This window comes from Lissotriton vulgaris, chromosome 8, assembly GCF_964263255.1.
Source record: "Lissotriton vulgaris chromosome 8, aLisVul1.2, whole genome shotgun sequence".
In the NCBI taxonomy this organism is placed as follows: Eukaryota; Metazoa; Chordata; class Amphibia; order Caudata; family Salamandridae; genus Lissotriton; species Lissotriton vulgaris.
The window spans coordinates 1,368,419,600-1,368,433,329 of record NC_141696.1 but is presented as its reverse complement, the minus strand read 5'-3'; the positions used below and the strand labels follow the sequence as shown (position 1 = coordinate 1,368,433,329).

The following is a 13,730-nucleotide window of genomic DNA, read 5'->3' as shown; positions in this document are numbered from 1 at the left end:
GTTGGGGGGTGTCTGGGGGAGCTGGGAGAGAGGGGGATTCTGCTAGTCCCCAGAATAACTGGAATGAAAGAGTGAGGAAGGGAAGGATCCTTAAGCGATGTAGTGGGTAGGAAGGAGTTACAAAGGTCTGAGTCAGAGAGATCATTCAATGTGCGGTGAGGCCTAGGAGTACGGCAGCGGAGGGCAGTAGTTCTCCAGTGTTTGGGATTAGGGAACTTTTGTAAACCAGAGTAGGGAGAAGTAGCACAAAAGTGGTTTGCGGCATTTGAGTTGTTTGTAATCCTCTCTAAGCAGAGAGAGTTCGGTCACCAAGGTAGAAATATTTCAGTCAATGTTGTTAAGTGTCTGGGTAAGTAGGTTGAGCGGGGACAAGGTTGGGGCTGGGGTGGTGGAGGGTGCATTTTCAGTATTGGTTGGTGAAGGTGGGCTTGTGTTCGGGGAGGATGAGGGGCCGGCTGTAGGGGAGAGAGGGGAACTCAAGTTGAGGGCGGGAGAGGGGTGTGGAGGAGGACGGGGCAATGAAAGAGGCAGGAGAAGGGGATTGAGGAGAAGAGGGGAGGTCGAGATGGGTGTGGGGAGAAGCAACATCAGAGTTAGGGGTAGGAGTGTAGTTTAGAGAGGGAAGAGTAGGGGTAGGTGGGGGAATAAAGTGAAGAGCCATGAGGGGGGTTTAGGTGGCCGCGCCGGAGTAAGAAGTGGGGCTAAGAGTTGAGGACATTGGTTATTTGAGGGTGTGAGAGTTGGGTTATTAGAGAGCGTGAGAGTGGGGGAGATGTAAAGTGAGTTGGAGATGTCATGGGGAGATTCAAGAGAGAGTGAGTAATTAGATGTAGAGGCAGGTGAAGGGGATTGAGAAGAAGAGAGGTTGAGAGAGGTGTGAGGAGAAGCAACATCAGAGTTAGGGGTAGAAGTGTAGTTTAGAGAAAGATGAGATGGGGTAGGTATGGGAATAGAGGTAAGAGCCATATGGAGGGCTCGGGTGGCAGGGGAGGGGTTAGAAGTGGGGTTAGGAGTTGGAGGGCATTGGTTATTAGAGGACGTGAGAGTTGAGTTATTAGACAGCGTGAGAGTTGGGGAGATGTAGAATGAGTTGGTGTTGCCGTGGGGGGATTAGAGAGAGTGAGTGATTAGATGGAGGGGAAAGGGAGACATGGTTAAGGTTAGAGATGTCTGGGGGAAGAAGTGCTACATTAGGGATGGAAAGGGAGAACACAGGGGTCTTGTAGTTGTGTAGGTGTGGGGTTTGGAGAAGAATTCGATAGTTGGAAGGACAAGGTGCTGAAATGAAGTTCGAAAATGGTGAGGTGATGTTTAGAGGCTTGTATGAGGATTTTTCCAGTTTTGAAAATGGAGATGTTGATATCCCCGGAAAAAAGGCTGGAGATGGAGTGGTGGATAGTTTGAATCTGTATGGGGTTTTGCACGTTTTAGTGACTGGGAGGTGGCGTGAGAAGATGCTCTTCCATTTAGAGGGGCTTTTGGAGTAGAAGATGTAATTGGTTTTTATAGGGGAGGAGAGGCTGGTAGTTATCCACAATTAAAGTTTCAGGGTGACCGATCAGTGATTTACGCTTAAAATCTCTCTTTGCGTTTTTGAAAAGATTGGGAGGGTAAGGAATGGTCCAAGAGTTGGGGCCATGTCTGGTTAGTGAAGGACCTTGAGTGGAGATGATGTGATTGGGTGGTCAGATGATTAGTAAATATGTAAGGAGGAGAGGGGAGAGAGAAGGGAGGGGAGTGATATAAAGAAATAGGGCGGCAACGGTGAATACGTTGTCATGGGGTAAACCTAAGAGGGGGGTATACGCAAGCAGGGAATTGAAATAAACAATTGACTAGTACAAAGAAGGCCAGGGCAGGAGGAAGGACAGTAGTGATGGGTAAATTAGCGATGGGTTACCATAAAGTAGGGCGTAAGAGTTCGGTAGAGCAACAGATTAAGTCAAACGTTTTACCACTGTGAAGGATTTCCTAGTAGCAGGCAAAATAACATATTATAGTCAGCATATGTTGAGGAGTCAGAACAGGTAGGTTTAGTGTGTCCACAAGGGGAGAGTGGTGGCTTGGGATAGAAATATGTTGGTAGATTCTCAGCACATGAGTAGACAGGGTACAACTTCAGTCAAAACGCTGGATGCGGACAGCAGCAGTCTCTTTGAGGGAGATTAGTTGAGAACGTGAAATCAAATTGTCAGGATAGTGGATCCTCCTTAGAGAGTGAGAGATCGTGAAGATCTTCGCCAACTTGTGGGGCTGAGCATCAGGAATCATGGAGTGATGGCCACCATGGTATTAGGTGAAGGAGACAGCAAAGTAGAGGGCACGAACAGCAGGATGGGAGGTAGGAAAAAATGGGGGGTCCCAGAGATGGACCGAGGCAGACACCTTCCTAGTGGCGGTGTGAGTTGTGCCGGATTTATACAGAGAACATGAAAAATGGAGAACTGAAAGTTAGGTCAGCGTTTAAGGGGGGAGGCGTGGAGGCACCAAGTACAGGTCCACTGTAGTGGTCGGAAAGGGTAAGGGCCACAAACCAAGCCAGCCACCACGAGATCGGGCGGCAAGCCAGGCCACACAGCCCACCCGGGATAGCGAAAAGCCAGCAGGAGCTCAAAGTAAATGCCGATGGGGTCCGGGACAGACGACGTCAAGGGCTCTGAAACGTTAGTATTGCGGGGGAGCGCCTTCTCCACCAGTGGGAATTGCAGTCGGAGGAGCGACGTACATAGTTGTGGGGAAGATCGGGGTCAAGGCGACCAAGGGGGGGGGCGATGTAGGACCAGTTCAGTAAGGCGACGAGGACACAATTGCAAAGTGCCAATCCAGACCAGAAGTTCCGGTAGCGGGGAGAGATTCAATGGCTCACCAGGAGGGGAGAGCCAACGGGAGTTCCTAGCTCTGATGGTCAGAGGCCGGGATGGTCGTCATTTTAGGCTCAACCAGGGGAAGAGACACTCACCATTTTGGAGAGAATTAGGAGGCAGTAGAGAGTAACAAGCATTGTCCGGGAGGTGTCACCTTAAAGTGTTAAGGCGGAGGAGGAATCGGCACGGGGTACCGATCGTAGCGCGGAAACCTGGAGAGCTTGATCACGGTCAGTTAGGGGCAAGGAAGGTCACCATTATTTTGGGTCTCCATGGAGGCAGAAATGCTCACTATTCAAGTGAGATTCAGTGAGATTCAGTAGGCAGTGGAGCGGGGCAATCGTTGTCCGGGCGTTGTGGCCCCACCCAGGTGTAGAAATGATCATGATTTAAGTGAGACTCTGGGGTCAGCGGATCAGAGCAATCGTTGTCCGGACGGTGCCACCTCAGAGTGTTAAGACAGAGGAGGAATCGACACAGGACCTCTTCTGCTGTGCAGACTCCTGGAGGACATTGGGGATCAGGAACATCGGAACTTCATCAATCCTCAATGGTCCAGACCAGCTGGGATCGATTTGTGTACTCAGTCCGAACCCTAGCTGGGTTCGCCCATGATGCAGGACGGGTCCCGACGGCCTGACACACAGAGGTAGCAGAAGAGGGATGACTCAGAACCATCGGAGGACGCCTCCAGTTCGGAAAGGCAAGCCCACTGGCGGGATCATCAGGCCAGCAACAAGCAGTACAATCCAGGTGACATGCGGATGGGCGGACCCAGAGCAGGCTTAAAGGGTCTTCAAGGATCGCAGCAGACGGTAGGAAATCCTCGGCATTCTCCGTTCACCCAGTTCCGCTGTTCAGATCATCAGGCCAGCAATGGGCAGTTCAGTCCAGAAGGCGAGCGGAAGGGCGGACCCGGTGCAGACTCAACGGGTCTTCGAGGATCGCAGCAGACGGTAAGAAACTTTTGGTATTTTTTGTTCATTTAGTTCTGTTGTTCAGTTAAGATGTTCAGTTCCGTTGTTACTGGTGAGTGGAATTTGGATGGCTAGGAAATCCAGGGGATAACTACAGATTTCTGTAATCTCCAAGCCGGGAACTCTTGCGAGGAGCTCCTACTCGGCGGCCATCTTATTGGAGTCCTGGGTCCTGATTATCCTGAGAGCGCACATACTTTGAACTGGTGTTGGATTACTTTGCCGGTACGCTCTGCCGGCATGTGGGTCCCGCTGATCCGGAAGGAGCTGAGTGGTGTAAATATATTAATATATATATATATATATGCATATATATATATATATATATATATATATATATATATATATATATATATATATGTACACACACACAATATATATATTCTTAAATACAATATATATGTATTTAAATATATCACAGCAACAATCCTCCAAACGACCATTTCTGGGGAAATGAAGGAAGCGGACCACAAGGAACCAGGCAGAAAGGTATTTATTTACTCCCCCGGTCTGCTGCGACGCGTTTCGAGCACAGCCGTGCTCTTGCTCACACAAAGTTTTAGACAGCATTGTGGTATTTTTAAATTCTTTAAAACTGCCCGCCCACAGTGCACATAGTCATGTGATGCATTTAAGCATAGACATAGAAGACATACTGGTGCATTTTGCCTCTTGTTATCTCAGTGCAGTGAACAAAATTATTGTTATTCACTAAGCATACAAAGATGTATATATGTAAACATAGACTCTAATAATCGGCTTTAATGCCTTTGTGTAATAGCTCCGTATTAAATCAGAATTCCTTGTGCAAAAATCTGCAATAAATAGATAAATACACAACATCCCAAAGTTTATAAACACCTTAAAATATGTACTCATTACTCAAATTTCATAAATATAATTTCTATGATAAAACCATGAATATATACATTTTTGTAAAAATATACAAGTAAATCCTCATAACTTCCTGACTCTTCATGCGAGTCTATAAATATTTTATAAGCGTAATTGGTTAGAAAAACGGATTCCCTTGGAGTTTTAATTTTGTCTATTAATCGAGAGTCATTATTTCTGCATTAATGCAAGCATGCGCTTTACATCGTTAAAACACAATAGAGGCTGCTTAAAGTGCTTTTAAATTATAAAGTGCTCAAAGTGAAGTGCAATACTAAATCCTAAACCCATAAAAATACATAATAAATATTGTTTCAATTAAATTCCAATAAAAATTCTTTAGCGGTTTAGGAGGATAATTATTTTGTTTACAATTTTCTATACATCATATTGTTCAATTAAACAATGTTTTAAACTTCTGGAGATCCGTGTATTTTGTTGTGCTCAGTCCTGACTAATTTGAGCTATCAACTATATTTTATAAATAATGATGCAGATCTTCTGTATTATTTAACCCATTGGGATTTTTACTGTCTAACTTGACAATCATTTGGGTTTCTAATCCTTTTAACAGTTTTTCCCTGTCACCCCTCTGCGTAATGGTGCCACTGCATTGATTACAAAATAGGATAAGCAGTTCAAATCGTTGTTATGTACTGCGCTGAAATGTCTCGCCACAGGGTATGCCGCATCATTGTTGACGATTGCCCTGAGATGCTGCAATATTCTGACGTGCACCTGCAGCTTGGTGCTACCCACATAGCGGAGCCCACAGGTGCACGTCAGAACATATACAGCATACTCAGTGCGGCATCCATAACTTCCTTTAATGGCTACACTCCTATTGGAAAATGGGGTAGAGTAATGGGTTGTGTTTACTCCGAATCTGCATGCTCTGCATGATGAGCACTTAAAAAACCCTTTTCTCTGCGTAAGCCAAGTCCCGTCTGTTCTAATTTCTGGGCTCGTTCTAACTAGTTGGTTCCTCATTGATCTTGCTCGCCTGAAAGTGATCATAGGTGACTCCGGTAATCTACTTGTAAGTACACCATCAGTGAGCACAATGGGCCAATTATTTTTGATGATGGCTTTGATCTTCCTTTCCTGTTTGCTAAATGTGGTTATAAGTCGAGGACTTTCATCTTTGTTACTAACCACTGTATCTTTTGGGGTCAATAATGATTCACGTGTCCGTTCCCCAGTTTTTACAAAGGCTCTGGAGAGGGTAAAAATTGTAAATTGATACTTGTATAGCGCACTACTCACCCGCAAGGGTCTTAGGGCGCTTGTACGAATACCGCTGTGGAACCCATCCTGGCTTTCCCTGTGAGGCGTCCACTCCTGGGCACCCCCAAGATGGAGGCCAGGCATCCTTAGCGTTGTGGGGGCCGTTGTGGAGATTAAGCATGCTATTGCCCAGAGTTGCAGAGTGGGACTCCATGATTGGAATAGGCACCGAGGCGAGAATTATCAGCTCTGTGGAATTTTGAGCCCAAGACCCACCGAGGCGGGGAATTGAACCCTGGTCCCGGGCTAGACCTCTGCATCAGGGTCTGCCGCTCTAATCATTGAGCCACACTACGCCAGGGTAGTTTTGGAGTACCCGCTATCACTTAATCTATCCATCATCTCTTTTGCATATCTGTCATAATCCGGTTGGGATCTGCAAATGCGTTTTAGTCTTAGCAGCTCACCTAAATATATTTAAATATATATGCACAAATTCTCAAACCTTCTTTCTCTCTCTATCATATATATATATATATATATATATATATATATATATATATATATATATATATATATATATATATATATATGAACCCTTCATGAAATATCTTTATCTATTGGCTTGCATTTTGCTTATTCCTGCGACAGCCCAGCATAAGGCAAACGGAATTTTACTGGGACATAAATACACTGCCACTCACAAAATTTCCCAGCAATAAAGTAGAAGGCACTTGACTTAACCAGTGATTGCTAGTATCTATACATACTAGATTGTCTTTACAAGTGTTCCATAGTAATCAAGACATTTATTGAAAGCTGTGATATTGATTAATCAGCATATTGGCATATTTACTTATCTTTTGAAAATCGAGCACAATTTATCAGAGTAGCAAAAGTGGATATGTGTATTTTTATGTCGACGCCACAACCCCTCAGCTTGCTGAAGGACATTTTAATAAGTTGCATCTTATTCAAGAGGGACATTTGTAACAACATGGAGCTATTGCAGCTTGGTCTCACACTTCTTAAGCAGCTGCTTCTGGCTTGAAAGGGACATCTAGTAAAGTTCTGAAGGGCTGCATTTTTTTAAGACTTTACATAGTTTTTTTCTGACTCGCAAAGGACATCTAGTAATTATTTTAGATACATGGAGCTATGCGAAAGGTCAGACCCATTTGCTCTGCTCAGGGTTGTTACATAAGCATCAAAAATAGCGATAAAAAAACAGTTTCCTCTATATTAAGACATCTGTACATATAACTTATGGTTAACAATATGATTACTCCATTTTTGCTCTTTAGAAAAAATATATTCCATAATGTGAACTAGACCTAAACCAGTTTACCCATTCCGTATCACACAAGCAATAATATTGTCCAGATATATTTGCGCTGCTTTTTGCACTGGTACATTGCGTATGCAATTGGCCTTTTGTCCTCTCAGGGCTGCGGACAGAAAATGGTGGCAGAAGCTCAGAAACGCGTGGTCAACACACTTTAATTCAAGTTTTATTTATATGCAGTTTTATCAACCATTTTCACATTTTATCAAAAGTTATCCATGTAAACATACACAAGCTGTATTTCTTTTTATTAACATATACCATAGAGCAAATTGTGAAGTCAACATTTTGTTGCTGTTTTTGAAAACGCATATTACAAATATCAAGAGCTGTTTACAAATCAATTTTATATATCCTCCAGCTCTCCCAACCAGCAATGGTCTTCAGATAATAACCTATCAACATCTGTCATCAAACTTTCTTATGCAAGAACATTACATTGTCCCATTGTAAAATTCATAATGAGGTGAAGCAGATTCGGCCAGGTCACTTCTGTGGATTTTCTGTGGTATTTTATTGCATAAATAACCAGTGTTCTCTAACACTAATAGTTTAATATTTAGTGCATTCCTTTTAGGTTTTCATTTAACAATTCGTTTTTGGAGACTATTGCTAACAGGGATTTTATTTCGGTCTATCTTCATCAAATGTAACAGATTCGGATGTCACAGCCCCAACTTGTACATTTTGAGGTAGTTAAAATATTCCCTTTGCTGGACCTTCAACAAGCGACCAAGTTGTTCTTGCATTTAGATGCTTCCACTTGACTTAGACCTTACAGTTGACACTGGTGTGCCAGGTAGGAGGCCTACTAACCTCTCCAGCATCTTTTAATTGCAAACTATTTTGCAGTCCACGCTAACTTTTTGCAATGTATACGATTTGTGCAATCCCTTCTAAATCAACTGCCTTAATCTAACATAACATTATATGTGTATTTGTAAAGTGCAAGGTTACCCAAGTGTTGAGTCTCTTGCTGCTGAAATAACAGATGTTTAATGTTACCCAGCTCAGTTATACTCGTTTTATCCAACTCAGAAGGATGGAAGGCTGAGCAGACCCACCGGGATTGAAACCTGTGACATTGTGGTCAAACACAGAACCTTGAGTGGACGCATCAACCCACTAGGCCACCAACATGGCAAGACGGAGGATAAAAACTCCCTCCTGAAACTTGATTGCATTTCATAATTTACTCCAATGCCACAAATTCCTCTTCTATCACCGCAAGTGATGCTTGTCTAAAGCTATTGCTAAATCGGTAGTGTTAGACTTTATTAGCCAGAAGCAGAAGAGGAAATAGCCACAGCGTTCAAGGCACAATTGTAAAATGTTCATGTTAGCTGAGCCATGTGTAGGCCTCACTAAGGGGTCTTTTATGATGTAGGGCGGATCATCCCCCGCCCGACTTCCATTTTCCCCAGCCATAATATGGGGGGTCCACGGTGAGCGGGAAAACCGTCCGCTGCTTTTCCACCCGGTCGACCGGGCGGAAAAGGGTTGCATTTGGTGGCGGTGTCTGCTAGACACCGCCAGCCATATTACGATGCTAGCGGGAAGCAACCTTTCCATGGTGGCGTTGCATGGTCGCCCGGTGCCTGCCATGTTGTGCATGCAAATGCACAAATGCATTTTTTGAATTGCGGCGGGTGCTGCTGACAGCACCGCCCGCATGCAAAAAATGCAGGATGGGCCCATCAGTGTGGTGGGCGCATCCTAATTGCCCATGCGGGACCGCCGCAACCTTAGTGGGCGATCCCATTTCCCGGGGCGATTGCGGGCATAATAGACCCCTAAGCGTCCAGACAGATGCTCAAAAGGGCATGTGTCCACAGTTTGCCATTAGAAGTATCTCATCTCTGTCCTGGGTACTAGTTGATCGTAGAATTATGTATAAAGCCCGGAGGACAGTCCATGAGGTTCGTAGTAATATTCTCCCTCTTTATGGCTTCTAAACTGAGCTGATATGCCTGCCCTTTAGCGCTTATATACATCAATCTGGCTCTGCTGATAGTGGAGGGAAGAAAAAACATTGTAGATTACAGATGCAAAACTTTAGGGCAGACTTGCTCATATTCAGGAAAGATCTGAAGACCAGCACCAAGAAACGTTTGTGGTTGTGCATTCTGTAAATAGCATTAACATGACATAAGCATGTGCATAAGAGAGGCTCAGAATAGGTAATGCTCTCCCCTAGGCATTTTCCTCAAAGACATTCTGCAAATCTGTCAGATATTAAACCACTAACAAAGACCACAGATATTGCAATTGTCATTCACACCCCGCTCCACATTGGATTATAGATTATGCATGTGATATCAAAACACACTGCAAATCTATCAAGTAAAGAATGCCATTTGTTCTACATAGAACATTGTTTACACTGGATATACTGCTTTACAATCAGCTTAACATAAATACTTATGACAGGGACGATGAGCATTAGTCCAGGAAGGCAAGATCTATTCCAGTGTTTCATGATAACCACAATGAATAAACTTACTCAAAATAAATTGCAGCGGAAATCATTTACACAGCTGATGATTATCCTGACAATAAGACCTAGATCTACACCTATGGGGACCCAACGTTGGATATTTGAAATGCAAAACATGAGGTGAAATGGACCTATACATGGAGAAGTAGAACAGTATTTTTTGTCTGAAAAGCAATTGCTTCTAACTTGGGTCCGGTGAATTTCCAGGAATAGGACACAATGTCTTGTGGATAAAATGCTTTGTGAAGTAAGAGCATCATTGAAGGTTTATCAAAACCGGATTAGGTCTGGTTGTCATTTTTCAGGAAAAGTGTACACAAAGGATATCCTGCACTGAACCAAATGATAAATGAGATGTTCATCAGCACCAAGATGAGGAAAATATTTAGAAATTACGGACATGCAAAGGAAAAAACACAAGTTGGTCAACAAATGTAGTGCATGGTTTTGCAGAGTTGCTCTTCAGTCTTCTGGCTTTGGACATACTCAGGATAAGGCGACCTTCAATGTGATTTGAAAGCAGGCACCCTTGTATTTACTTCTGTACTTCAGCTTGCAGTCAATACAATACGTAGGGTTGTTGAGTTCCATCTGTCCCCAGCTGGTGTCTTGTATCCACTTAGTGCAATATAATGGTAATGGCATACACAGGTGCGATCAGGAAAGAAAAGGTTCATGGGCATCCTGATCCCGCTCAGCTGTCCTAGCACCCGTATCTGCGCTCTCTTCACTTAGTCGCTTGCTTTCACATTCTTCTGAAAGGACAGTGACTGCAATGCACAATTCATCCACTTCATCCTTAGAATTGACTGGTGGGAATGGTATGTCGTAGACAGGTTGGCTGAGAAACTGACAAAAAAGGGAAAATGTGAGGTTGAATCACTGTTCAGGTCTTCAAGTATTGTAACTATGAACACACTGCATGTAAAAAAAAGTATTTTTTTCCCAAATTATTGCATGCCTCGAAATTTCACAAAGTTCAAAAGAGTCACACACTGTTCAAAGATGGACATATCCTATTATATTTAGTGAATATGTTTGTCAAGCTTTTATTGCGAAACATCTTTCCAGTCAAGACTCCGGCATTTATCTGATTCCACATGCATCACCCTATAATATATATTATTGACAATAACCAAATACTCCCCTTATCAATAGCTCCAAAACCCTGAATGCTTTCTTGGACAAAGTAATGTTTCATTAGAGGTGGTATTGCACTCCTGAAATGCAAATTAATATTATAATATGCTATCAAGAGTGCTACTCCATCCGAAATATTTTTATTATTTATTTTTATTTATTCAATTTATAGAGCGCACTATCACCTTGCAGGCATACTGGCGCTAAGCAGCTCAAAAGTAGAAGTGAGTCAAAGGCGGAAGCCAGCCAGTTAGTTCTTGGGGAATAACCAGGTTTTAACATGTCTCCTAAAGGGGAGAAGTTCCCTGATTTGCCTGGTCTCCCAGGGAAGTTTGTTCCACAGTCTAGCTGACGCCACTCCAAAGGATCTACCCCCTCACCTGACTTTCTTAAATTTTGGCACCTTCACCAATCTGGCCGAGGACGAATGAAGCAGTCTTGAAGGGGTGTACCAGTCAAATTTTTGCGCAGGAGCACCGGTCCTACCCCATGAAGGGCTTTAACAAGCATTTACAATGCAATGGTCTCGGCAATATTATAGGCAGAGCTATTGGAATTGCTCATTATTTTTTTATCTTTTTTTGTATCCCTAAATAAATGGCATTGTCATTTGTATTGGCATTAGCTTTGTATTTTGCATATGTGATACCTATTGCATTAGCAGAGAGAGAGTGAGGTAGTGAGATAGAGAGAGCGAGTGAGGTATTGAATTAGATAGAGAGTGAGGTAGTGAGAGAGAGTGAGTTAGATAGAGAGTGAGGTAGTAAAGAGTGAGGTAGTGAGGGAGAGGGATGTTGTGAGGTAGTGAGATATAAGCATAGAGTGATGTTGTGATGTAGTGAGATAGAGAAAGAGGTAGTGAAAGAGAGTGATAGTGAGTTAGTGAGATAGAAAGAGTGAGGTAGTGAGATAGAGAGTGAGGTAGTGAGAGAGTGAGGTAGTGATGTTTTGAGAGAGAGAAGTTGTGAGATAGTGGGATAGAGTGGAATAGTGAGGTAGAGAGTTATGTAGTGAGAGATAGGTAGATAGAGAGTGAGGTAGTGAGAGACAGAGAAAGTGAGGTAGTGAAAGATTGAGGTAGAGGGATGTTCTGAGGTAGTGAGATAGAAACAGTGAGTGAGTTTGTGAGGTAGTGAGATAGAGAGAGAGTGAGGTAGTGAAAGTGACTTCGTGAGATAGAAAGAGAGAGAGTGAGGTAGTGAGAGAGTGAGGCGGGGATGGAAACAAGAGAGCCCATTCCACAAATTAGGCCGCTTTAGAACACCCTCTCTCCTCCTCCCTTCGAGGGCTTTATTGCCATGGAGATGCCTTATTCTAGCTGTAACATCCACCACTACCTCAGATATAACAGGAACACAGACAATATAAATTATGCACAACCCTCCTGGACGCAGGCTGGCGAGCAATTCTTGGAAATCGAAAAACCAAAACCCTTTTAAAATGGCATAAAATATTAAGTGGTAAGTGCTATCAAGCCAACAATTCAAACAATGCCACAAAAGGCAAAACATGAACAGAAAAAAACACACATAGAACAGCGACCTCTTATCGGTGTTATTTATGGGCGTGGTATAGCCATATTTTTTTTTCTGCCAGTCACCTTCTAAAAAGAAAATAGTGTTCACTAGCTTCTCTTATGTCAATTCTAACATCTCTTCCTTGTTACGCTGAAAGCAGTGTGCTCAGACTTGCACTACCAACACTGATGGGCCTGATGCAGGACCTGTCAGCATGTGAAGTGCCTTCCTTCATAAAGAGACATAGCACGGAAGTGTACTATTGGGAGGGTGGCGTCTGCTGTGCAACCATTCCTAGAGCACAGCCCACAAATGCCAGGATTATTAGCGCTGGCAACTGACTCAGGATATAAGAATACTACCATATAGAGAGGACACAAAATACCCAAGAGTAAACAGTGACTTGGTACACGTTTGTTAGTGTTAATTTTCTTATAGAAGCACAGCATATGACTTATGCCAAAGGGCGATTGCTTTTCCAGGTTGGATGTTTAGTGCACCCACTTGGAGTTAAATATAATTTGACGAACACATGTGCATGAATGGTGTAGATTTACACACACCCCCACACACGTTTCAAGAACTTTTCAACGTTTCAAGAACTGCTATGAGTGTGTGAGACTGGCTGATAGAGGAAAGGGGGAGATAGTGAGAGGGGGAGAGTAGAAACAGTGTGGACATAGAACTACAAGAAGTGTGTGAGACTGTGGATGATAGAGGAAAGGGGCGAGAGACAGTGAAAGAGGGATAGTGGAAACAGTGTGGACAAAGAATTGCAAGGAGTGTGTGAGACTGTGGATGATAGAGGAAAGGGGCGAGATACAGTGAAAGAGGGATAGTGGAAACAGTGTGGACAAAGAATTGCAAGGAGTGTGTGAGACTGGATGATAGAGGAAAGGGGCGAGAGACAGTGAGAGGGGGAGAGACGAAACAGTGTGGACAAAGAACTGCAATGAGTGTGTGAGACTGTGGATGATAGAGGAAAGGGGCGAGAGACAGTGAAAGAGGGAGAGGAGAAACAGTGTGGACAAAGAACTGCAATGAGTGTGTGAGACTGTGGATGATAGAGGAAAGGGGGAGAGGGACCGTGAGAGGGGGAGAGGAGAAACAGTGTAGACAAAGAACTGCATTGAGTGTGTGAGACTGTGGACGATAGAGGAAAGGGGCGAGAGACAGTGAGAGGGGGTGAGATGAAACAGTGTGGACAAAGAACTGCAATGAGTGTGTGAGACTGTGGATGATAGAGGAAAGGGGCGAGAGACAGTGAAA

The 13,730-nt window shown here is 43.6% G+C and overlaps 1 protein-coding gene across 2 annotated transcripts in view; it reads right to left on the bottom strand.

Moving 5' to 3' along the window:
- IL10RB (interleukin 10 receptor subunit beta) overlaps positions 1-13,730 on the bottom strand; it is a 432,261-nt gene that overhangs the window by 165,870 nt on the left and 252,661 nt on the right. Inside the window, exon 8 of one of the 2 annotated variants that reach the window (XM_086935322.1) lies at positions 7,458-10,653. The exons of the other annotated variant lie outside the window; for it this stretch is intronic. Coding sequence (XP_086791448.1) covers positions 10,462-10,653 — 192 coding nt within the window. The 3' untranslated portion in view covers positions 7,458-10,461. Of the gene's footprint in view, positions 1-7,457; positions 10,654-13,730 lie in introns of those variants that run through there. 2 annotated transcript variants of the gene reach the window in all.